At 62.2% G+C, this 24,327-nt stretch overlaps 2 protein-coding genes across 3 annotated transcripts; both read left to right on the forward strand.

The window, feature by feature from the left end:
• Window positions 1-211: 211 nt before the first annotated feature.
• PDRG1 (p53 and DNA damage regulated 1) lies at window positions 212-1,699 on the forward strand. Its single transcript, XM_054173641.1, has 5 exons — window positions 212-306; window positions 400-475; window positions 559-633; window positions 1,206-1,286; window positions 1,600-1,699. Exons 1-5 carry the CDS (start codon window positions 223-225, stop codon window positions 1,680-1,682), a joined length of 399 nt encoding a protein of 132 aa, XP_054029616.1. The 5' UTR covers window positions 212-222; the 3' UTR covers window positions 1,683-1,699.
• Window positions 1,700-14,607: 12,908 nt separating this feature from the next.
• On the forward strand, window positions 14,608-21,418 carry DUSP15 (dual specificity phosphatase 15). 2 transcript variants are annotated; one of them, XM_009901787.2, is made up of 7 exons: window positions 15,060-15,190; window positions 16,807-16,840; window positions 18,275-18,357; window positions 18,766-18,815; window positions 19,450-19,524; window positions 20,189-20,360; window positions 20,511-21,418. In XM_009901787.2, exons 1-7 carry the CDS (start codon window positions 15,170-15,172, stop codon window positions 20,721-20,723), a joined length of 648 nt encoding a protein of 215 aa, XP_009900089.1. In that variant the 5' UTR covers window positions 15,060-15,169; the 3' UTR covers window positions 20,724-21,418. The 2 variants fall into 2 exon arrangements, with proteins under 2 accessions (XP_054029376.1, XP_009900089.1); XM_054173401.1 differs by lacking the exon at window positions 16,807-16,840 and having other exon boundaries at window positions 14,608-15,190.
• The last annotated feature ends 2,909 nt before the right edge of the window (window positions 21,419-24,327 follow it).

The raw sequence follows: 24,327 nt of genomic DNA on the forward strand, positions 1-24,327 counted from the left end.
CTCGGGCAGCGCCGGGGGGGCGGCCGCTAGAGGGCGCCCTGGCTCCGGAGCCCTCCCGCCGCGGAACCTTCCCGCGCGGCCGCGGCTGCAGCCCGGACGGCCCCGGGACGGACTCTGGCGGCTCGGACTCGGGGGGGCTGGGAGCCGGGACGGACTCCGGGGGCTGGGACGGACTCTGGGGGCTGGGAGCCGCGGCGGCCGCAGGCCCGGCCCGGCAGCGCCATGGCGCGGGACCCGGCCTTCGTGCTGCGCTACCTGGCTGAGGTGGAGGAGCTGGCCGAGGACGTGCTGGCGGCGCGGCAGCAGGTACGGGCTGGCCCCCGCCCCCCCGGGAGCCTTCCCACCCTCCCCACGCTGCTGCCCCCAGCCCCGGCCGCAGCTGCTCCTCTCCCGCTGCAGATCGTGGACCTGGACGTGAAGCGGAACCGGAACCGCGAGGCCCTGAGGGCGCTGCACAAGGACGCGGAGCCCGAGGGTGAGGCCCCGCGGAGCGGCGGCGGCGCCGGGCGGGAAGAGCTCCGCTGACAAAGCCTTTCCCTTCCCCTTCTCTTCCCCCAGGCAAGGCCATGGTCTGCTTCGGCAACATGTTCATCGAGCTGCCCAAGGCGCAGACCAAGGAGATGCTGCGGAAGGGTGAGGGCGGCTGGGGGGGGGGAAGCTCTGCTCCGGGATGGGAGGCGGGAGCCAGGTGGGGCTTGGACTCTTCTCCCAAGGAACAGGGGGCAGGACAAGAGGGAATGGCCTCAAGTTGCCCAAGGGGAGGTTCAGGTTGGACATGGGGAGCAATTTCTTCCCCTAGAGGGTTGTCCAAGTCTGGCTCAGGCTGCCCAGGGCAGTGGTGGAGTCCCCATCCACCCTATCTCCAAAGGCATGGAGATGTGGTGCTGAGGGCCATGGGTTAGTGGTGACCTGGGTTAAAGGTTGGGATTGATGATCTTGGGGATCTTTTCCGACCAAAATGAGTCCATGGAGTGCCCCAAACCTCCCAGGAGCAGCCACAGGCAGGCTCTCAGCTGTCCTGAGCAGTGCACATTGGGTCATGAAGCAACCTCAAGCTCAGCCCCAGGAGCAGCAGAGGACAGGGTGGGACCCTGAGGCAGTGGGGGGGGGAGAGCTCCTCAGACCTGGGGTTCTGCATGGAGCATCCCAGAGGAGGTTCTGCTTGCAGCCCAAAGCCCTCCTGACTTGTGTCCCCCTTGTCTCAGACCAGGAAAGCCTGGATGAGGAGATAAGCAAGCTCCGGAAGGAGCTGCGGGTGAAGGTCAACCGCCTCTTTGAAGCTCAAGGTAAAGCCTTCCCCTCTGGAAGCTCCTTGGTCTCTGGGAGCAGACATCCTGTCTTGGGAGGGCCCAGAAGCTCCCTGGGGTGTTCCTGCAGCTGCTTCCCCACCAGCTCTGCAGTTCCTTCCCTGCTCGCTCCCAGCAGGCTCGGAGGCTCCTGCTGTGGAGCTGCCACCCCCCAAGCACATAGGTCACCCCCAGCACCTTGGGGTGACCCCCCAGCAGCTTCTGGGGCTGTCCCACAGCCCCTCTGCAGCTCCTCAGCTTCTGCTTCCCTCATTCTGGAGCAGAATTCCCCTTTCCCCACCTTCTCTTTCAGGCAAGCCTGAGCTGAAGGGCTTCAACCTGAACCCCATGACTGCCGAGGAGATGAAGCTCATCAATCGCATCCTGGAGGGCTGAGGGGGCTGTGCCCTCGGCCCAGCAGCTGTCACCTGTGGAGCTCACACTGCACCAGCTGCAGGGGCTGCAGGACATTGGTGTGCCCACAGCCCACCCTGGGGGAGGCCCTTGGCGAGTGCTGGGATGCTCCTTGGCCACCAGGCTGCAGCCTCCTGTACCCCCAGACCCTTCCCTGCCCCTTGCTGCAGCCTGGGGGCAAGGCCAGGGGCTGGGGCACGGTGCCCAGGGTGCAAGTGTGCTCATTAAAGTCAGAGCAGTGGGGCACTCCCAACTCTGGGTGCCTGCTCCTTGCTGGGCTTTGATGTGAGTGCTCAGGGAGCTTGACCTCAGGGCTGGTTCCTTGTGCTGCTGGGAACAGGAGTGGGAGGAACTGGGAACGCAGAGCGTGGCTGGAGCGGAGCAGAGGAGTTGTGCACCCTGAGGCATTCACACAAAGGCAGGGCAGACATCTGAAACATGCCAGGAATCCCTGCAGCTCTGCAGGGATGGCCAGGAGCCTTCCAGGCTCTGCTGCTGCTGAGTGTGAGGCAGGAGACCACAGGAGGAGGCTCCCCAAGGCAGGTGAGGTGGTGCTGGTAGTGCAGAGAGCAGCCTGAGGAGGCCTGAGCAGAGGTCCCTGGGCCTGGCTCAGAGGAAGAAGATCATGAACCAACCACCAATGGCTTCTGCAAAGGTTTGGACTTTCAGCTCCTGCACTCCCCTCCCTTTAGGCTGAGCTTGCCCCCTCCCAGCACCACTTCTTAAGGCCCTAAGGTGATTGAAACTTCATTGGTGATGGAGATTTGGCCTCTGCCTGGGGGTGTTTGCAGCCAGGCTGGATGGGGCCTTGAGCAGCCTGGAACTGGATGGTCTTTCAGGTCCCTTCCCACCAAGCCATCCCATGCTTCATGGATGCTTTCCCCCCTGTGTACAGGAAGGGGTCTGGGTCCTGCCACTCGAGGTAGCAAACCTGTCCTGTCTCCTGTCTGCAGGAGAGAAGGCTCCAGGGAGACCTTCTGGTGGCTTTGCAGGGCTTAGAGGGCCAAGCAGAAGGCTGAGGAGAGGCCTTGGAGCAGGGCCTGTTGGGACAGGCCAAGGGGGGATGGTTTGAACTCCAAGAGGGAGATTCAGGCTGGAGAGAAGGGAGGAATGTTTGGTGCTGAGGGTGGGGAGAGCCTGGCCCAGGCTGCCCAGGGAGCTGCCCCCTGGCAGGTCAGGGAGCTGCCCCCTGGCAGGTCAGGTTGTGGCTGTGAGCAGCCTGCTCTGGTTGGGGCTGTCCCTGGGCACTGCAGGGGGCTCAGCCTGGATGACTTCTAGGACCCCACCCAAACCAGTCTGGGATTCTACAACTCCATGAAGCCTCCCAGCATGGCCCAGAGCTGAGCTCAACCTCATCCTCTGCAGAGCTTCACCCCCACCATGTCCCTGCCTCCTTCCAGCTTCAGCAGGGTCACCTCCAGCAGCCCCCCACTGCCTTGTCCAGCCCCACAAACACTTCCAGTGATGCAGAGCTCCCCAGCCCCCCTGCTTCAGCCTGCTCCCACCTGAGAGGTGCTTCCCTTAGCTCCAAGAAGCCAACCACTGTTGCCTGGTTGCCAGGCTGTGCACCCTGTGGCTGCCACCACATCCCCCTCTCCACATGGCCAACTGGCAGGAGCAAGGTCCTCCAGGGGGAAGCTTTGGCTAAACAAACCAAACCCACCCTCAATTTGTGACCTCAACTGCCTCACCTGTAGCTCTTCCAGGAAGCCTCCCCTGGAAGCCAGCAGCAGCACAGGGAGCCAGGTCCCTGTGTCACAGCCTCCCCTGCACACCCTGCAGCACAGCCACTCACCAGCTCCAGGCTGTGCTGGTGGAGTTGTGTCTGCAGTAGCATGGCAACAGGTCTGCTCTGACAGGTTTCCATAGCAGAAGCAGCAGCAGGAGGAGGAGGAGGCTGAGGAGCTGCCTTCCCCAGCAGCTTGGCTTTGCCCTGCAGGGTGTGTTTAGCCCCTTCCTGTGTTTCCTGGCACAGTGCAGATGGGCAGGGAGAAGCAAGCAGCCCTGTGTCAGCAGCATGGAATAATCACAGGAGGGAGGTTGGAAGGGACCTCTGGAGCTCACCCAGGCCAAGCCCCTGCTCCAGCAGGGCTCCCACAGCAGCCTGCCCAGGGGCACAATGCCCAGGGCGGGTTGGAAGCTCTCCAGAGGAGACTCCACAGCCTCTCTGGGCAGCCTTCAGGTGGAGCTGAGCTCACCCTGTGGTAGTTAGGAAGCACAGGCAGGGGTGCACTGCACCTCAGCCTCTTGGAAGTGTGGCTGTGGCATCCCAGCAGCACTTCCCACCAGGAGAATCCACCAAAGCTTCAGGGAAGTGCCTGGGGAGAAGCCACTGAGTGCAGAGAAGCAGAGAAGAGCTCTTGCTGGCACCTCCCCCTTGAAAAGCAGGACCAGCACCAAAGCTGCCCCCACAGCACTGAGAGGTTTGTGTCCCACAGAGCTGCTGCAGCCTGGCTGCTTCCATCCACCCCTGGCAGGTGCTTGCTCCTTGGAGCCCCCAGGCCTGCAAGGGAAGGTGCTCAGGGCACCCTGCCAGAGCTGGATGAGTTCATGCCCAGCTGGCTGCTGGCCAGGAGGGCCTCATTCCCTGGAGGGCCCAAGGCCTCCCCCCTGCTGACAGACCTGTCAGGCCACAGCAGGGCAGAGCTGCTCCTTCCCCCTCAGCTCACACCACCCAAAGCCCTCCCTGCAGCGCCTCAGCCGTGGCAGTTCTCCCCCAGGGAGCAGTGGACATCTTCCTCCTGTTCCTGAGGTTGGCACAGTTGGCAAAGCCAATCCCAGCCCTGCTGCAGAAGGAGCTGCTGGGAGCAGGGAGCTCCAGGGTGGGAGGCAGGATGCAGGAGGGCCTCAAGGAGAGCTCTTGTGCAAGCCCCAGCCCCCAGCCCCCTCTGTGCTCCCACTCCCCAGAGGCAGCCTGCTCACTCCACTCTGTCTAAAGGTTCCAGGTTGTGCTCAGCTGCCAAGCAGGACATGGAGCAGCTCCTTCCATCCCCAACATGTTCCCCTTAGAAGGTAATAAACCTCTCTGCCTGCCCTCAGTGTGAAGAGGGCCTCTGAGCAGAGGCCACTGAGCTCAGAGGCTCCTTGCTGCTGGCAGGGGGGGAAGGTTGGGCCTCCCCCCTCCACAGCAGCCAGCCCAGGAGCAGCACCAGCAGCAAGCCAGGCAGAATGAGGCTGCTCTGCCAAGGGCTGCTCTAGGAGCAGTGTCTGTCCCCAAGCCCCACTGCAAGCAGGGCTAAGTGTGAAGCAAGAGGGAAATCCAACCCTAAAGCTCTTTCCCATGCCCTGAGCCAAAGAACATTCTGAGCCTGTTGCAAAGTTTCTATTCCTGTTCTCCATGGCACTGGAGGGGGGAGAGGAGAGAAAACAACCCACTAAAGCCCTGCAGCTTCCAGCCAGCCAGCCAAGGGAGAAGCAAAGCCTGGCTGCAGCAGGGGAGGCTGAGGAGGAGTCACAGGAACAGGCAGCAACCCTTGGGGAGCAGCAGGGTGTGGGGGAGCAGCTGCCCAGGGTGTCCCAACAGCCATCCCAGGGACCTGCCCCCCACCCCCAGCAGGGACCTGGACCCCCCCTGGTGCTCTGCCCTGAAGTTCCTGCAGCTGTAGGGGCAGGCAGGTTGGCCACACAGGGATTCAGCTGGGGGCTACAGACAGGAGGTGCAAAGCAAAGTGCTCAGGACCACAGCAGAGCTGCATCCAAGCAGCCCCCAGGGGCACCTTGTGGAGTGTTGGGTTGGAGCTGCCAGACACAGGGCTGCCCCCAGGGGACACAGCCAACCCCCCCCCCCCCCCCAAGGGGAGGAGGTAGAGGCAGGAATCAGGAGCTGCTCTGCAGGCATCACAGAGTGCTTTGGGTTGGAAGGGAGCTCAAAGCTCAGCCAGTTCCAAGCCCCTGCCCTGGGCAGGGACACCTCCTGCTAGAGCAGCTTGCTCAGGGCCCCATCCAACACTGCCAAGGCCTGGAGCCTCCACAGCTTCTCACCACCTGTTCCAGAGCCTCACCACCCTCCAGGGGAAGAATTTCTCTCCCCAGTGTCTGATCCCAATCCAGCTCCTTCCACTTTGAAGCCATCAGCCCTCACCCTGTCACTCCATGCCTTTGTACAAAGTCCCTCTCCAGCTCTCCTGGAGCCTCCTTCAGATCCTGGGAGGTTGCTCTAAGGTCTCCCTGGAGCCTTCTCTTCTCCAGGCTGAGCAACCCCAACTCTCTCAGCCTGGCTCACAGCAGAGGGCTTCCAGCACTGGCCCTGCTCCAGCAGGTCCCTGTCTGTGCTGAGGGCTCCAGAGCTGCCCCAGCCCTGCAGGGAGGTCTCAGCAGAGCAGAGCAGGAGCAGAATCCCCTCCCTGCCCCTGCTGCTGGGAAGCAGCCCAGGGCACAGCTGGCTGTGGGCTGGGGAGTGCACAGTGGCAGCTCATGGAGAGCACCATCAGCACCAATCCCACCTGAGGGAAGCCTCCTGAGCTGTGGTTCTGCTCTCAGGCCACATGAGCAAGGCTGAGAGCACAGCAGAGCCCTCAGCCTGTCATCTCTGGAGTGCTCTCTGCTCTTTCTGTTTCACTCAGCCCCTGCAGTGAGAGGCCAGCTGCACTCTCAGGTTCCTGTTGTGGCAATCCTGGGGCTGCAAGGGGAGCAGGCAAAGTTCCCAGAAGTTCAGCTGAACTTTACTGACATCTTTTTGTTCCCCCTTAGCCAGCAAGAAAAGCTCTGTGTGGAAACAAACCCCAGAGGCCAGTGATGGTTTAATGTTTGGGGGGTGGGTTTCCCCCCCCTTGGGTTCTGGTCATTACCCTCAGCTCCTGTGGAGTCCTCTTCTCCAGGAGGGATCTTCCAGCTGGGCTCTGAGTCCTGGCCAGTGGGTTGTGGTCAGTGGGTTGTGGTCAGTGCTGGCAGCCAAACAGCACTGGCTGGAGGTCTGTTGGTGCTGCCAAGGCTCTGCTGCAAGACCCACAAGCAGAAGAATCAAACATGGTTTGAGTTGGAGGGGGCCTTAAAGATCCAGCCCCAGCCCCCTGCCATGGGCAGGGACCCCTCCCACCAGCCCAGCCTGCTCCAGGCCTCATCCAGCCTGGTCCTGAACACCTGCAGGGAAGGAGCATTCACCACCTCCCTGGGCAGCCTGTGCCAGGGCCTCCCCACCCTCACTGTCAACAGTTTCCTCCTGCTCTCCAGTCTCAGCCTGCCCTCTTCCAGCTCAGAGCCACTGCCTCTCATGCCCTCACTCCAAGCCCTCCCCAGCTCTCCTGTAGCCCCCTGCAGGCACTGGGAGGCTGCCAGCAGCCCTCCAGCCCTGGCCAAGTGCTGTGACCCTGCAGGGCAGCACACTCCAGGAGGAGCCATCCTGGCAGGGCTTCCCCACAGAGGGCTAGAGCTCCTGCAGACAGCAGCACAGGGTGCTGCACCCAGCTAATAAACCACCCAGGCTCTGAGCAACAGCAGATGAATCCTTCCAGATGGCAGCTCCCTGCCTGCAGAGCAGCTCCAACCTCTCCTCACTCACAGCCCCAGCCTGGCTCCCTCTCAGCAGCCTGCAGGCACCCACTGCCATGCTGCAGGAGCATCACAAGGCAGCCCTGGCCCAGGGGGAGCAGCTGGCCTGGTGCTGCCCCCACAGCCCAGCTTGGAGGGGAAAGGACCTTTAAAGGTCACAGAGGCCAGGGACACAGAGCAGGCTGCTCCCAGCCCCAGCCAGCCTGAGCTGCAGTGGTGCCAGGCAGGGGGCAGCTCCCAGCTCTCTGGGCAGCCTGGGCCAGGCTCTCCCCACCCTCAGCACCAAACATTTCTCTCTTCTCTCCAGCCTCACTCTCCCTCTTGGGGTTCAAACCATCCCCCCTTGGCCTGTCCCAACAGGCCCTGCTCAAAGTCTGTCCCCAGCTTTCTCAGAGGCCTCTTTAAGCACTGCAAGGCCCCCAGGAGGTCTCCCCAGTAACTCAGGGCCCTCCTTTGCCTACAGACAAGGGAGCTGCCCACCCCAGGAGGCACTGAGCCCCAGCCTCCATCACCCCCAGTCACTGACCCTCAGCTCAGATCCTCCAGCCAGCTGACATCCCATCTGATGCCTTCTTCCCCTCTCTCTTCCTCTGAGAGAGGAAGCTGGGCAGTGAGAGCTGTGCACAGCAATGCCAGCCTCACTGCAGCACCTGGGCAGCAGAGCTCTGAGGTGTCTGCAGCTCAGCAGGCTGCTACCCAGGGCTGACTTGGTTCAGAGTCAAAAGGAGCAAGCTCCTGGATCTGCAGGAGGCTGCAAAGCCAGGCTGCAGCAGGAGCCTGCCCCCAGCCTCTCAGTGGCATCACACTGCAGGCTGTCAGGAGGCACTGCAGCCCCTCGGTGGCTGTGGCAGATGTCCACAGCCCGGCAGCTGGCAGGGGGAGGTCAGCTCCCATCTGCCAGCACAGCCCCCATGGCTGGCAGCAGGGGGCACAGGCTGCAGATGGCTGTGATCCCTCAGCTTCCTGGGAATCACCATCAGGAAGAGTCTCTTGCACTGCCACATCTGTCAGATGAACATCTGGAGGGAGGTGGGGACCAGGATCACAGAGAGGCAGGCACTGAAGCAGCAGACAGGGAGCTGTGTCTCTGAAGAGCCCTCCTGTGCCTCTGTGCCAGCTAACTGCCCTCCCTGCCTGGCATGGCTCCCACCTTCCAGCTGAACAGGAGCAGAGAGCTGTTGGGTGTGAGGGAGCAGAGCCCTGGGGCAGGCTGCCCAGAGAGGTTGTGGAGAGCTTCCAACCCCCCCTGGGCACTGTGCTCCTGGGCAGGCTGCTGTGGGAGCCCTGCTGGAGCAGGGCTTGGGCTGGGGGAGCTCCTGAGGTCCCTTCCAAGCCCTCCCTGCTGGGGTTTGGGGATTCTGCCACCACAGGCTTCAGCTGCTTGAGCTTAAACCTGGCCCTGCCCCTTGGTGCCTTGCTAAAGCTGGCAGGAACAAGTCCAGGGCAGAAGGAATCAAGCAGGAGCTGGAGAAGAATCAAAGGCTAAGAGGCCTGAGCCAGTGCTGTGCCTCCTGGCTGGCCCAGAGCTCCTCATGTCCCCAGGCCTCCACACAGCCTTCACCCCCAGCACTTCTCTCTTCCACTCTGGAAAGGCTTTTTGGATCACTCAGAGCAAGCAGGAGCTCTGCTGAGCTTGCCCAGAGAGAAGGGATGGATTTCCCCCTCCCTTGGTCTCCTGAGCCCTCAGCTTGTGCTGGGACAGCTCTGGGGAGGATGTGCTCAGCAAGTGAAAGCTCTCAGACTCAACCCAGCAGCAAGCTTGGCATGGAGGACACCAAAGAGCTCTCTCTCCCCTTCCCCCCACCCCCACCTGACATTCTTCTGAGGCAGAAACAAAGAGGCTGCCAAAATTCATCCCCTGCCAGACAAAGCAGGGCTGAGAGCTCAGCTCTGGGCCTGGCTCACTTCTCACAGCCACACTCCCAGGGACCTGCTGGCAGCAGTGTCCAGAGGGGGGAAGCCAAAGGAGGCTGGAGGGAGGCAGGGGGAGGGTGGCAGTGGCAGGAGAGCAGGACCCTGGCGGGGGGGCTGCAGCAGCTGGCAGTGCCAAGGTTCACCTGGCACAAACACTGAGCAGCAGAACTGTGCAGGCCTTCCACAGGATGGAAGGGGAGGGAAGGGACCTCTGGAGCTCATGGAAGCACAGAGCTGGCAGGGTTGGAAGGGAGCTCAAGGCTCAGGCAGCTCCAACCCCCTGCCATGGGCAGGGACACCTCACACCACAGCAGGTTGCTCACAGCCACCTCCAGCCTGGCTGCAAACACCTCCAGGCATGAGGCTGCCACCACCTCCCTGGGCAGCCTGTGCCAGGCTCTCACCACCCTCCTGGGGAGCAACTTCTTCCTCACAGCCAATCTCAATCTCCCCACTTCTAGTTCTGCTCCATCCCCCCCTACCAGAGCAGGAGCACAGAACCCAGCACAGGTCCCACAGGACCACATCCAGGTGGCTCTGGAAAGCCTCCAGAGCAGGAGACTCCACAGCCTCCCTGGGCAGCCTGCTCCAGGGCTCTGGGAGCCTCCCAGTGCAGAAGTTCCTCCTCATGCTGAGCTGGAGCCTCCTGTGCTGTACTTCACATCCAGTGCCCCTTGGCCTGTCACAGGGTGCAAGTCAGCAGAGCCTTTCCTTCCCCTTTCCCTTCTCCATGGCACACACAGGGAGGACACAGCAACCATCCCTGCTGCCAGAGTGAAGAGCAGCACCCCCACCCCTGCATCACCAGTGGGGGGTACTGGGAGGAGGAAGAAGGAAATGGGAGTCAGCACCAGGAAACCTATCTCTAGCAAAATTCAGCTCAAAGTTTGAGGACTGAGAACCTCTGGGAGCCAGGCTGAGAGAGTTGGGGTTGTGCAGCATGGAGAGGAGAAGGCTCCAGGGAGACCTCCTGGTGGCCTTGCAGTGCTTAAGGGGGGCAATCAGGAAGCTGGGGACAGGCTCTGAGCAGGGCCTGTTGGGACAGGCCAAGGGGAGATGGTTTGAACCCCAAGAGGGAGATTGAGGCTGGAGAGAAGAGAGAAATGTTTGGTGCTGAGGGTGGGGAGAGCCTGGCCCAGGCTGCCCAGAGAGCTGGGAGCTGCCCCCTGCCTGGCACCACTGCAGCTCAGGTTGTTTGGGGCTGGGAGCAACCTGCTGTGGCTGGGGGTGTCCCTGGGGGCTGCAGGGGGTGGTCTGGATGAGCTTGAGAGGTCCTTTCCCACCCAGAGCAGTCTGGATTCTCTGGTAACTGGGTTTGTACTCACAGATGTCACTGGAGCATAAGTTCTTGAGTCCAACTTTCAGCCCATGGAGGGAAATGTGTAACACAATCCAGCTGCTGCCTCCTGCCAGCCACAGCAGGGCCTTGCACTTGGCCTCCCTGAACTCAGGCTGGCCTTGGCCCACCTGGGAAGAGGACAGAGTCATAGATTCACAGAAGAGTTTGAGTTGGAAGGGACCTCAAAGTTCCAACCCCCTGCCATGGGCAGGGACTCCTCCCACCAGCCCAGGCTGCTCCAGGCCTCATCCAGCCTGGCCTTCAACACCCCCAGGGAGGGGACAGCCACAGCCTCCCTGGGCAGCCTGTGCCAGGCTCTCCCCACCCTCACTGGAAAGGATCTCTTCCTCATCTCCAGTCTCAATCTACTTAAACCCAGTCACCTTCCTCAGCCAACATCATCCTCCTGCTTCCAGGACAGGAGAATCCCTTCCCCCTGTGACCTGCCAGCCCCCAGGTGGGAGAGCAGAGCTTCAGCATTGCCACTTCCTGCAGCTTGCCAGCAGTGCAGTGCTGCACAGCCTCACTCAGCAGCCCCTCCCCACCTCTGCTGAAGCTTCTGATGGGGAAGAGGCCTCCACCACCAGCTCTCCTGCACAAGCAGCTCCCACTTGCAGGTGCCAGGAGGATTCCAGGAGCAGGCAGGCAGGCCTGTGGGGAAGTTCCACTGTGCTGACTAAAACAAAAGCTGCCACATGCTGACACAAACCCTCAGCAGCACACCATATGTTGTGGGGAATTTTGGTCAGCCCCACTTCAAGCCTCTGCACATTGCAGAGCTCAATGGAACAAGAAAGGCAGGAAGGATGGTCAGAGAACTTGGGAGGGGGGGGGAGAGCAGGGCGACCCTGAAGGCAGCCAAGGTTGCACCATGCATGAAAAGTGGGTCCTGAGTAGCCCAGCTCAGCACCCCCAAGGGGATCCAGCCTCCTGCAGCCTCAGGATGGAGCACTGAGCACATCCTGGCCCACTGCAGCACCCAGGCATGGGAGGGGACAACCTGAGGCATCACAAGACAGGGCTGCTGGCCAGCACAGACCCAGGGGAGGGGCAGCACTGAGCTGTTTGTACCTGGCTGGGAGTTTTGAGGTGAGCCACAAAGCATTTCAGCTGTTGGTGTCCTCCCAGCACTCACAGGCTCTGCACACAGACTCCCTCCCTGGGCTTTGGTGCTCCCACCTGGGTCACTGAGGTTCTGGGCACAGAAACCAGCTCCATACAAAGGGCTTTTGTTGCCAGCTAACATGCTGCCACTTGCAGAGTTAGCTACCCTCCAGCTGCTGCCCTCCTGGCTCCAGCTCACATCTTAACTTGTGCCATTGCCTCCCATTCCCTTCTCACAGGGGAGGCCTTGCAGGACACACAGGGCAGGGGGGAATCCTCCTGTCCCAGCCCTCTCCTGGGAAGCAGCTGCTCCCAGATTCTCCTCTGATCACTTCATGCTCTCAGGGTGGAAGCTGCTCACTGCCTTGGCTGGACTCACCCAGGGGCTTCCCTAAACCCAGCCAGATGTTTTCACAGCTCCATCTTCAAGGACTGCCCTGGAACACTGACTGAGCAGAAATTAAGCTGCCCTGCACCCACAGCCCCCCACACCTGCAGCTGAAGTGGAACATGGCACAGACGTGGCCATAACCCCACAGCAAGCTCCTGGGAGCACAGTCTGTGCCTCCACACCAGAGCTCTGCACTTCACCACTGAGTTATCCTGGGCTCTACAAATAAACCAAGCTGAAACAAACAGCTGCAATGAAAGGTTCCAGGAGAAGAAGTGTTTTGGTAGTAGGTGTTGACCAGGGGACTGCCCAGGGGCATGGCCACTCCTGGCCACCTTGCTCTGCCCAGCTCTTCCCGTGGCTCCCCTGCAGGTTTCCCTCTCCCCCTGCATCCATTCATCCTTGTCTGACTCTCCCTGGGAGAAGCCCTGCTTACCAGTTTCATAACCCAAGCAGTGCCAGGAGCCTTGCAAAATCCTTCCACAAACAAACACAGCTCTGGAGGCCTTTTGGAGCTCCTCAGGATGAAAGCACATTTTGTTGCCTCAGACTTTCCTCTGTCTCTTTCTGCTTCCGAAGCCTCTTTGGATCCTTTCCTCAGCTGCTCTTCTGACTCAGCTGGAGAGAGAGACAAATACAAGGTTCAGCTCCCACAGGCTGACTCACTGTAATTGCCCTTGAGAAGTTTCTGGGGAGGGGTGGTGGGGAGGACCAGCTGCACCACATCTTCTGAGGAGAAAGGGGAAAAAAAGAAGCCCTTGAGAGCTGCTTCCCCTGCATGGAGGTTTGCTTTCAATCTGCTGTGTCTCTGGAGGAGCACAGGGAGCCAGAACAGGTCTTACAATCCACATTCTACCACATCTACCCTAGGCAGCAGCCAGCACCCTCCTCTCCAGGACAGGCAGCACAGCCTACACAAGGAGGCTTAGCCCTGCAGCCCAGCCCCATCACTCCTGAGCCACCACAGGTCACAGCCCTGCTGCAGCTCCCCCCCCACTCCAGCCCCACCAGGGCGAGAGCAGGGCCACATCCTGCTCAGCTGCAGGGGAAGCAACACCCTGGAGAGCACCGGGCAGGGAGCTCTGCCTGTCACACCCAAACCAGCCCACGGCCACCACCAAGACTCCCTGGCACGCAGCCCTTCGGAGGCCTTACCGCAAGGCTCCAGCCCCGGGCGGCCTCGGGGCAGAAGCTCCACCTGCGGGGCAGGAGGCGCTGCGCCGGGCCGCAGGGAGGGTCGGAACCGAACACACTGCCCCAGTCCCAGGCGCAAACACCGCCCCGAGCCCTTCCCTCACAGCCAGGCCTGGGCCTGAGCCTCAATTTGAGGCCCGCGCCCGGCGCCCTGCAGGCCGCGCCCGTCGCCATGGCAACGGCGCCGCGCGCCGCAGGGGGCGCGCGCCCAGCCGGAACTGCGTCACCGGCACCGCCCCCGCACCGCCCCTGTCCCCCCCCCCCCGGTGTCTACCTGGGACCGACACCGCCGCCCCCCACCCCCAAGCCTGATCCTCAGCCTGCTCCCCCCAGCCCCCCCCACCCCGCTCCGCGCCCAGGGGCTCCCCTCTGCTCCTCCCCCCCCCCCCGCCCAGTTCATTGCTCCTCCTATGCCCTCTCATCCTGCTGTGGGTCCTCAGGTGCCCCGCGCTGTGCTCCCCGCACTGTGACCCCGAGTCTCCCCCTACCCTGCGCCCCCAGATTCCACACCCTGTGGCCTCCCCTCCCTGCACCCTGTGATTCCTAACCCTGCACCCCCAGAGCTTCCCTGCCCTCGGAGGGGCTGTGCTGTGTCACCCCCTGCCCTCTGGTTCTAGCTCTGTCCTGCCGACAAGCAGGGACCGGGACCAGCGCGCACCCAGTTCCGGCAAGCCCAGCAGCAGCCCTGGACAGCTGCTGGGGCCGGTGGCGAAAGGACACACATTAAAAAACCCTTAAAGTCTGGATCAGGATGTTGCTTTGGAGGGGAGTGGGGAGGCTGGCTCGTAGGTGCCAGCCAGAGGGTGAGCCATCACCCACCAAACCCCTCTGCTCGGCTGATGGCACCCTCTGGCACTGCCCTGGAAAGCCCCTGGGAGATGCCCTCGGGCAGCCTAGAAGTATGCACACACACCCTGCAGTGGGTACAGGCAAGGGTGGGCATGGTGCAGTCAGGGGTAGATGTGGTACAGGTTAAGGTGGGCATGGTGCAAGCAGGGGGTGGGCATGGTGCAGGCAGAGGTGGGCATTGGCACAGGCACTGGTGGGCATGGTGCAGGTAGGGGGTGAATGTGGTGCAGGCATGGGTGGGCATGACACAGGCAGAGGTGGGCATGGTGCAGTCCAGGGTGGATGTAGCACAGGCTAAGGTGGGCATGGCACAAGCAAAGGTGGGCATGGTGCACTCCAGGGTGGATGTAGCACAGGCTAAGATGGGCATGGCACAAGCAGAGGTGGGCATGGTGCAGTCCAGGGTGGATGTAGCACAGGCTAAGGTGGGCATGGCACAAGCAAAGGTGGGCATGGTGCAGTCCAAGGTGGATGTAGCACAGGCTAAGGTGGGCATGGCAGAAGCAGACGTGGGCATGGTGCAGTCCAGGGTGGATGTAGCACAGGCTAAGGTGGGCATGGCAGAAGCAAAGGTGGGCATGGTGCAGTCCAGGGTGGATGTAGCACAGGCTAAGGTGGGCACGGCGCAGACAGGGGTGGGCATGGCGCAGGCAGGAGCAAGCAGGAGCAGGCAGGAGTGGCTATAGCCCGGCTTGGCAGCAGGTATGGCCCAGGCAGAGGTGAACATGGCACAGGCAGGGGTGGCCACGCCACTGGGCAGCGAGCTGCGTGGCCACACCGCCCTTCCCTGGTGCCGCAGGACAAAGGTTTTGTTCTTCTGCCCACACTGGGGCCTTGCGCGGGCAGCGGCGCCAGGCAGCAGCGGCTCCCACGCCACGCGCGGAGGGGGAGCTCCTGCTCCTTTGTCTCCGCCGGCAGCCGAGAGCGGCAGTGCCCCGGCAGCGTCCCGGCGGGAGCGGCGGAGGACGGCGGGACCGAGTTCCCCCCTGTCCTGGCACAGCCGGCACCGGCTCAGCCTCGCTGCCCCGGGCAGGGAACGCGGAGGAGCTGAGCTCTTCATGACGGAAACCCCGGCGGGGAGCGTGCGGAGCGGGGACAGCCGCGGCCGTGCCTGGGGACGCGGAGGACGGCGACAGCATTGGGGACAAGGACAGCCACGGTCGGCACCCACCGCGGCGTCGGCCGCCGGCCATGGGAAACGGCATGAGCCAGGTACTGGGGAGCACTGGGGGACGGCGGGGAGAGCCCGCTAAGGGCGGGTGGCCATGCCAGGGTGGCTTGTGCCAGCGCTGGAGGTGGCAGACACTTGCCTGGTGGCTCGTCGTGCCCGGTGCGGGGCTCGGCTGGCAGGCAGCGGCTGGCAGGCAGCTTGTTTACCTCCGGCGGGGCGAAATCGGAGGAGAAGGAGGTACGGACCGAGCCCGGGGGGCTGCAGAGGGCAGGGGTGACAGCGATCCCCCTCTTTGAGGGACGGTGGAGCCCTTCCCAGCACTTTTAAACCCAAATTCTGGGCACAGACTGGGAGTTCGGTGTGCCCCTGAGCCCATGGGGCTCAGCACTGCTGGGCAGAGGGGACGGGCACTGTTTAATGGTCGTTTGAGCTTCTCCCTGTCACAGCCGAGCAGAAAAATCCTCCTGACGGACCCTCCAGCTCCCAAGCTTTAAACGTCGCCCCCACCGCCGCTGCCCATTCCCTGGGGCAGTGCCCAGGGCTGCAGAGGGGGCTGCACTGCCCCATTTCTCCCAGCCAGGAATGGGTCGGGAGAGTGCCGGGGACAGGAACGTGCCATTAGTCCTGGCTCAGTGTCCTGCCCTTGGGAGCTGCCCTTGCCAACGGGCACTCTCCTGCCCGCTCCTCTCCGTGCTGCAGCTGCAGGTTAAAGGCACATTATCAAGAAAAAATTGATCTAAAATCTTGTGAATCACTGTTGGGAGGGGGAGAACCAACCAACCAAAAAAAAACCCCCAACCTCTTTAAGCTGCTCGAACAGGAGAACCATTTCCAAACGTGGGCAGTGAGGTGAGTGTGGAAATCGCCTCCCCCTGGTCCTGGGCACCAAACTGCAGCAGGCAGAAGCTGGAGGGGAACCGGCTGGCTATGGGGGTGGGCAATCCAGGGAGCCTACTGCCCGGGCTGGGAGAAAAGGGGAAGCTAAAGGAGCTCAGTGTAAGGAGGTCTGCAAGGTGTCCTGCTTGTGATCAGCAGTGCTATTAGCAGAGCCGTCAAGGTAATTATCTTCTCCTCACGAGAGGTGGAATTGCACAGGGAAAAAAGAGGCTGAAGAGAGGGTCCAGAGCGATTTGTTCCTGGGCCGATAGAAGAGGGTTCCCTGCAGCACAGAGCATGAGGAGCAGAGCTTGGGGCTGGGATGGGGACCACCACATCCCCATCTCCCCCCACCCCGGACTGTGCCTGTTGCTGCCCTGTCCCTCAGCAGCAGGACTTGTGCCGGTCACGGGTGCAGCCCGAGGCTGTCCGGAGGCGTTGGCAGCTTGCTCAGCTCACTGATGACCCCCAGACAAAGAGCTGATTGATAACGAGCAAGAGGAGCAGCTAAAAAGCTGGGGCCAACTCCCAGCGGGCTGGGGAGGTTGGGGTGCCAGGGCTGCAGCCAGCCCTGCTTGCTGGATGCCAGGGCAGCGGCACGGGTTCAGCTGCACAGGCTCAGCTGCACCAGCACCACCCCTGCCCTGGGGCTGGTGGTGGGCACCTGAATGGCAGAACTTTGGCCTTTCTGGATGAGCTTGCTGTTTCTTGGGAGGCCCTGGCAGGGTGGGCACCGTGGCACAAGGTCACTGCTCACGCTGCCACTTCTTGTGTCTCACAGATCCTCCCCGGCCTCTACCTTGGGAACTTCATTGGTAAGCAGAGCATGGCCACCAGAGATGTCCTGCAGAGAGGGAGCTGGGCTTGCTTGAGCTGTGCCTCCCTGCCTGCTAATGCTGCCCACTGCCCTGCTAATGCTGCCCACTGCCCTGCTAATGCTGCCCACTGCCCTGCCAGCACCCACCGCCCTCCCAGTGCCCACCGCCCTGCCAGCGCCCACTGCCTGCCAGCACCCACCACCCTCCCAGTGCCCACCACCCTCCCAGTGCCCACTGCCTACCAGCACCCACCACTCTGGGCAGGCTGGGAGGGGACAGGAGCAGAGGTGGGGGTGGCACAGGGCACGCTGGGCTTTGCTTCCACCCCCCATGCCCATGGGAGTTCACCCGCTGCACTGTCTGTGCCATGTGCTCAGGCTGGCATGGATCCCATGCTGGAAGCAGAGGAGCTGGTGGTGCAGCACCAGCATGAGGGAGCAGGATCATGGCCCTTGGGTTGATGCACCACAGTTTTGCAGCTGTAGGAAATGCAGGAGGGGAAAATTCCAGAGACAGAGCCCCCGCTTCTCAGACCAGTTCACTGTTTTAGGGGGAGGTTCATTGTCAGGGGACAGCTCATGACCCAAAATTGTCCTCTGCCATGACAAACAGCATTTATTAGAGCTCCTGCTCCCCAAGGGCTCCTTTGGCAGCTTGCTTCCTGCTGGAAGTTCTGAGAAGGTTTAAAACCACTGCTGCGAGGTGCTAAGAAAACGTCCTTGATGCTCAGCTGCAGCCCTGTGCTCCCTGCACCCCATGGAGCACCTTGGGGTGGGCTGAGGGGAGCTGCAGCAGGTCCCTCAGGCTGCAGCAGATTCCTCACACTGCAGCAAGGCTCATTGCTAGAGGCCACAGCAGTGCAGGCAGGGCTGGAAGCCCTCTGCTGTGAGGCCAGGCTGAGAGAGTTGGGGTTGGTCAGCCTGGAGAAGAGAAGGCTCCAGGGAGACCTCCTGGTGGCCTTGCAGTGCTCAAAGAGGCTGAGCAGGAAGCTGGGGACAGACTTCTGAGCAGGGCCTGTTGGGACAGGCCAAGGGGAGATGGTTTGAACTCCAAGAGGGAGATTGAGGCTGGAGAGAAGAGAGAAATGTTTGACACTGAGGGTGGGGAGAGCCTGGCCCAGGCTGCCCAGAGAGCTGGGAGCTGCCCCATGCCTGGCACCACTGCAGCTCAGGTTGTTTGTGGCTGGGAGCAACCTGCTCTGGTTGGGGCTGTCCCTGCTGGCTGCAGGGGGTTGGTCTGGATGATTTCTAAGGCCCCTTCCCACCCAAACCCTTTGATAATTCCACAGCTTGCCTGTGCAGCTCACTGCATGCCGGGGGGGGTGATGCAGCCCTGCTTTGCCTGCTGCCTGTCTGTAGGAGCACGGTGAGTGCTTGTGGGCAGAGAAGTGTGGGCAAGGAACATGTGCTGAGATCTGGCTTCATCCTTTAGATGCCAAAGACCTGGAGCAGCTGAGCAGGAACAAGATCACCCACATCGTTTCCATCCATGAGTCTCCCCAGCCCTTGCTGCAGGTAGGGTTCGGTGCCCACCGCCACCACGTAGCTCCCCGCAGCTCCTTGCACGCTGCAGCATCTCCCTTCCCGCTGTGAGCAGCCCACAGCACGTGCACCTCTCCCCTCTGCCCAGGCAGTGGTCCCAGAGGAGCTGGGCAGCCCTCCCAGCATGGGAAAGTGGTCATCTGGTGACCATAACCTGGCCTTGAACGCTAAGGGGAAACAATTCCCAGCTCTCCAAACTCCTCTTGTTTCCCACCAGCTGTCTGTCCTTCACTGCCCTCCCCACCAGCCCAGTCAGAGGATGCTGTGCTGGGGGAGTAAGCCCCACAGGCAGCACTGGGGTGAGGGGCAGAGGGGCTGCAAGCCTCCATGGCACCTCAGCCACAGCACCCAAGTTCCTCCTCTTCCATTTGTGTCTTCCAGGACATCACCTACCTCCGGATCCCTCTGCCAGACACCCCTGAGGCCAACATGTGAGTATCCAAAGGAGCTGTCTTGGGGCACACAGGAGGGCTGGGGGAGGTCTTCTGGCACCCTGAGCCCTCAAGGTGCTGCTTCCAGCTCCCTCTTGCAGCCACCCACAGGCTGGAGGCACGGTGCCCTGGTGCTGGGGACCACCTCTGCATCCTGACAGCATCCCAGCTCAGTAAGCACTGGGGAGCAGGTCCCAGCTGTGGGGTGAGGTGAGGGGCAGCCCTTCTGGAAGCAGCAACAGAGAGGAGCAGTGAGCATCCCCCTGGGAAGCCCCCATCTGCTCCAGGAGCATGCTCAGGAGAGGTGCTTGGAGCAGTGAGAGCAGATAAAGGATGTGGAGCAGCCAAGGGTGCTGGTGTGGAGCAGCCAAGCTCCTGCTGTCCCAGCACAGGTCCCACGAGTCCCAGGGCTGCCCCACACGTGCCCAGCACCGTGGGACCTGCTCCCACTCCCAGCACAGCACAAGCTGGCCCAGCCACCTTCCCTTGGGAAACAGCAGCGCTGAGCTCTTCAGCTCTCAGCAGCCGCCTGGGAAGCCCCTGGGCAGCTTGTGTGCAGGGCTGCCCTGCTGCACCCTGAAGCCCTGTCCCATGCCTGCAGCCTCTCTTCTGACTGGTTTGGTTTTCCCTCCAGCAAGAGGCACTTCAAGGAGTGCATCAGCTTTATCCACCAGTGTCGCCTGCACGGAGGGAACTGCCTCGTCCACTGGTAACTCAGTCACTGCTCAGCTGGCAGGCACACAGCCACTGCATGCCTGTGGTTGGAAGAGATCTTTGAGCCCGTGGAGTCCAACCCTTACCCCAGCACTGCCAGGGCACCACCAAACCGTGGCCCTCAGCGCCACATTTCCATGCCTTTGAAACCCCTCCAGGGACGGGGACTGCCCTGGGCAGCCTGGGCCAAACCTTGACAGCCCTCAAGGGGCAGAAATTGTTCCTCATGGCCAACCTGAACCTCCCCTGGGGCTGTTTCCTCTTGCCCTGTTCCTTTCCCTGTACCTGATGCCACATCCCCCTAGCACAGCAGGAAAGACCCAGCCTCCAGCCCCCTGCTGTGGCTGCAGCCCTGTCTGTGCCAGAAGGCTCTGTGCCCACGGATCCGCCCTGGGCTGAGGAGTGTGACCCAAATCCAGTGGGATCCAGCCCTGGGGATGCTGTGGGGCTGGCAGTGTGGCAGTGCCCACTGCAGGCTGTGGGGTGGCAGTGCCCACTGCTCTTGCTGCCCGGGGAGGAGCTTGGGTGCGCTCCGGCCTCCAGAGAGCAAGGTCTCAGAGCAGAGGAACCGAAACAGCCGAAGGGCAGGGGTGGAGAAGGGTCGAGCAGGGGGCCAGGCTGTGCCACCCACAGCAGCCTTCTGCCCTTTCCCTCGGCAGCCTGGCTGGCATCTCCCGCAGCACCACCGTGGTGGTCGCCTACGTCATGGCCGTGACGGAGCTGAGCTGCCAGGAGGTGCTGGATGCCATCAGGACCATCCGGCCCGTGGCCAACCCCAACCCTGGCTTCAGGCAGCAGCTGGCTGAGTTCGGCGGAGGCTCAGCTCGCAAGGTGGGACCAAGCCTCCGCCCCCTCCCCTCGCCCTGCCCCCAGGCTCACAGAGGGAGAATGGCTCCGCAGGCTGCTTCCCTAGCTGGCGAGCTTGGGCTTGCCCTTGGGCTGCACCTTAGTTTGCTTCTCCTTTGTTCCTTCCTCCCCCAGGTCCGCAGGCACCTGAAGCAGAGGTTTGGGCCATCCCCTTTCAACGACGAAGAAGAGATCAAAGCCTTGCTGCCAGCAGGGAGGGGAGGATCAGCCAGGGCAGAGGGAGCCCGGCAAGGACTGGTACAAAGAGGCAGAGACATCAGGAGCACAACTCCCTTCCTGCTGCGGGTGAAGAGGACATTCTCCTGCATCCCAGCTTGTCTGAAGTGACCCCCAGGCAAGGGAGAGTGGCCAGAGTCACCCAGCAGCCTGGGAGAGAGGAAGGAGCCACAGCAGAGCAGGCCAGGGCAGCACGCTGCAGGGGAGCCAGGTCAACCCTGCTCCTTCTTCTCTTCTCCGTGCCACCCCCTGACCTGGCTCTCAGCTGCTAGGGAGGGACTCATGGGCACTGCCAAGCTCTGCAGCCTGTGGTGGGCTCAGCCTCTTCTCATCCAGCATCCTGGGGACGCTGCTGCAAGGTGTCCCCAGGTCACTGCAGACTCCTGCTGGGAGCAGGATGACAGATGGGGGCTCACCAGCACCTGGGTGGTGCCAGCAGCAACTTTACCCCTCGGGTACCTGCTGCAGGGGCCTCGGGGCACACAGGGTGCAGGAGAACCAGCAGTCCCCTTGGAGCAGTTTTCCTACCAGCAGCACAAGCTCCCAGAGCCGTGGTGGACACAGAGCAGGGATGTGTGGGCAGGTTAGCAGGTGATGCCACCACAGCAGCTCCCAGGAGAGGGCCCAGCTCCAGCCCAGCCCAGCACAAGCCCTGAGCGAGCACTGCAGCTTCAGGAGCCCATTGCAGCCCATTCCCACCCATCCCAGGGCACAATCTCTAAAGGGTGGGAGCTCAGCCTTTGCCCACCCACCTCAGCAGAGCCTTAAAGCCATTTTGCTCAAAGACTTTCTATGCCCCCCTCTACCCCCCCCCCCCCCCCCCCCCCAGTAATAAAACCTTTTCTCCGTGGTCTGACTCCTGAAGGATCCACAGGGGAGTGCTGAGGAGGAAGATGCTGATCTGTGGCAGGTCTGGAGGCTGCTGGCAGCTCCCTGAAACCCAGACAGGGGTGGGGAAGGATTGGACTGGGGACAATGGGACACCCAGTCAGGGGGACCACCCCACTGCCAGACCCTGGGTGCCATGGCAGGGGTCCCTGTGAGAACAGGCTCTGGCCAGGACCGGTTGGGCACCCCCAGGGAGCCTGTTTCACTCACCAGGTTCAGGAGCCTGCTGACTCTGGGAGCTTGGCACCAGCTGAGCATCATCATCCCCAGCTCCTCCCCAGACCTGTCCTATTTATACCTCTCCCTGGGGCAGAGTCTCAGGTGGGGGAAGTGCTGGGAATGCCCAGCTGGGTCATCAGCATCATCCCTGCTGCCAGAGCAGGTTTCTGGGGTCCCCTTTGGCCCTGCCACTCCTCTGCCACATGGGATAGTGGAGCTGGACAGGGACAGGCACTTGCAGGGAGGTTTCCAGCTCAGCATGTGAGGAGGTGCCCAGGAATGGGGTCCCAGAGCAAAAGAACTTCCCAGGAAGCAGGAACTGCCTCTGCCCTGGCTGCTTCCAAGAGAGCTCAGCATGGGACAGGACATGCTCATCACTAATTAACAAGCCCATCAGTGATTAATAATTGCTTGTTTACCCCTGCACGGCAACTCTGGCTGAATGTGAGCAGCCCTTGCCCTCTCCTCCCATCTCCAGCTGTTCCTGCTCCCTCACCCAGGGCTCTCCAGCACCCTTGGGCCCCCAGCGCCCAGCAGGATGGCAAGCCCTGCACCCCAGGGCGGCAGTCAGGATGGATGCAAACCTCCTGCACGGCTGCACCCTCTCCTCAGCCCCGAGCCCGTACAGGCTGCGCCGAGGAGCGCCCAGCCCCGTTCCCACCGGCACCCCCCTGGGGCGCAGCGGCACCTCCAGCCCAGCTCCGCGGCACAGCAAACGGTGTTTATCTTGGCAGCTCTGGGTTTGCACAACTGGAAAAACCCAGGCGAGGGCAAGGTTGGCTGTGAGTTAATGTTTGACTCCTTCTGAAGCTCGTTTCGGCAGGCAGAGCCTCGGGTTTGAGCACCTTCACCTTCACCACGGCAGGGGACCGGCCCCTGAGCATCTCGGCTGGTGCTGGGGTAGCAAGATCCCGCGGGTCCCGAGCGTCCCTCGGGAGGAAATCCCCAGCTGACAAAGGCTTCTCCTGGCTGGCTGGGGCTGGCTAACGAGCTGCTGGCGACCACTATCTCCTGGCCTTGGGTATAATCTGTGCAAGCCACTGAGAGGGGCTGTGCAAAGTGCCCCTGCCACCACCTCCCCTCCCCGGGCAGAAAGAGGAGATGTGGATCCTCCATTGGTCACCTCAGGGCCCTCTTCCTGAAACGTGCCCCTGGTTTGCCCGGGTTCGGGGGTGCAGGGGGTGGCAGGAGGTTGCCCCAGCAGAGGCACAGCTGGCTGGAAATCCCCTCCTCACTGGCACAGTGCAGAGAGGCTTTCTGTGCCAGCAAGCTGCCAGCCTGGCCACAGCAGCCTCAAGGGGGATGGCAACGGGCTCCCAGGGCAAGGGCAAGTGTGGCACATCAATGGGGGGAGTCTGGGGGGGTCTTAACCTGCTGCCCTTCTCCCCTGCCCCAAACCAGGACTCTCCAGTGCTCAGAACCACACTGGTGGCATCATGACCTCTTCCTTCTCTTCCTCCTCCTCCTCCCTGTCAGGGAGAGCCATGCCACAGGGTTTGCCACAGGGTTTCATGCTGAGCAGGCACAAGCAGGGCAGACAAAGGGGCCACAGATGGGGTCAGGAAGGGGAGCAATCCCCTGCCAGCTGTGCCATGCTGCTGTGCTCCTATCCCCACATCCTTCAGGCCAGTCCAGGGCTGGGAGCTGTGCTGCTGATTATGCATTTTGGGGCTGGGTGCATGAGCTGGGCTTCCCCATCCAGTGACACCTGGCTCTGCAGTGGTGCTGGAGCCCACCCCAGTGTCACCCCGGGGCAGTCCAATGAGCCCAAAGACCACCCAGCCCATGCCCTGCTGCTGGGGTGCGTGGGGGGGGGCCACATCAGGAGCAGAGCCCTTGGCAGGGGCAGCTGGGTCATGCTTGGTGCCAGCTCTCTCCCTGCCCAACACAGGGTGAACTCAGACCCTCCTGACAGCCATGGCATTGAGGAAGGATGCCCAGGAGCCAGCTGGGAGCCAAAGGGCTGTCTGGGCCCCTCTGCTGATGCCCATCTCACCCCTGTGCCCACCAGCACATGCACCCACCTGCCTGCAGCACAGCAGAGGGGCAGGAAGGCTGATGCCCAGAAGCACTGTGCCCACAAGTCCTGTGTCTCCTCTGCAGGGGTGGCTTCTACCGGGAACTGGGGCCGGCAGGGAGCCCGTGTGGGTGTGGGATGAGTCAGGCCCCTGCACCACTCCTGGCACAGCTCATCTCAGCTCTTCCCACCAGGTTCCCATTCGACTCAGCACCCAGAGCCCTGCAGGCTATGAGTTTGAGGGGTGGGACAATGCCTCTGCTCAGAGCAGCCTGGAAACCCTGAGCCTCTTTCCGCTGCTCCCCACACCCCCGGGCTGGGAGGGTGGTCCCTGGGAGGACGCAGCCCCCAGGGCACAGAGGTGTGCTGGTCCCCAAAGCAGGAGGACAGGGAGCAGAGTCCCTTGTCCCCCATGGGAGAGTGTGAGGACCATGAATGTCTGAGGGAGGGCACCAGGAAGGGGTGCAGAGCAGTCCCCTGTCCTCTGGGTCACTCTGTTTCCTCCTCCCACGGGAGAGAGGCACCTGTCCTCCCGTGGGTGTCCCCTCTTCCACGGGGGGCCGTGTGCTCTCTCCTGTGGGCTTCCCTGTC

Source organism: Dryobates pubescens, chromosome 26 (assembly GCF_014839835.1).
Source record: "Dryobates pubescens isolate bDryPub1 chromosome 26, bDryPub1.pri, whole genome shotgun sequence".
NCBI classification, from domain to species: Eukaryota; Metazoa; Chordata; class Aves; order Piciformes; family Picidae; genus Dryobates; species Dryobates pubescens.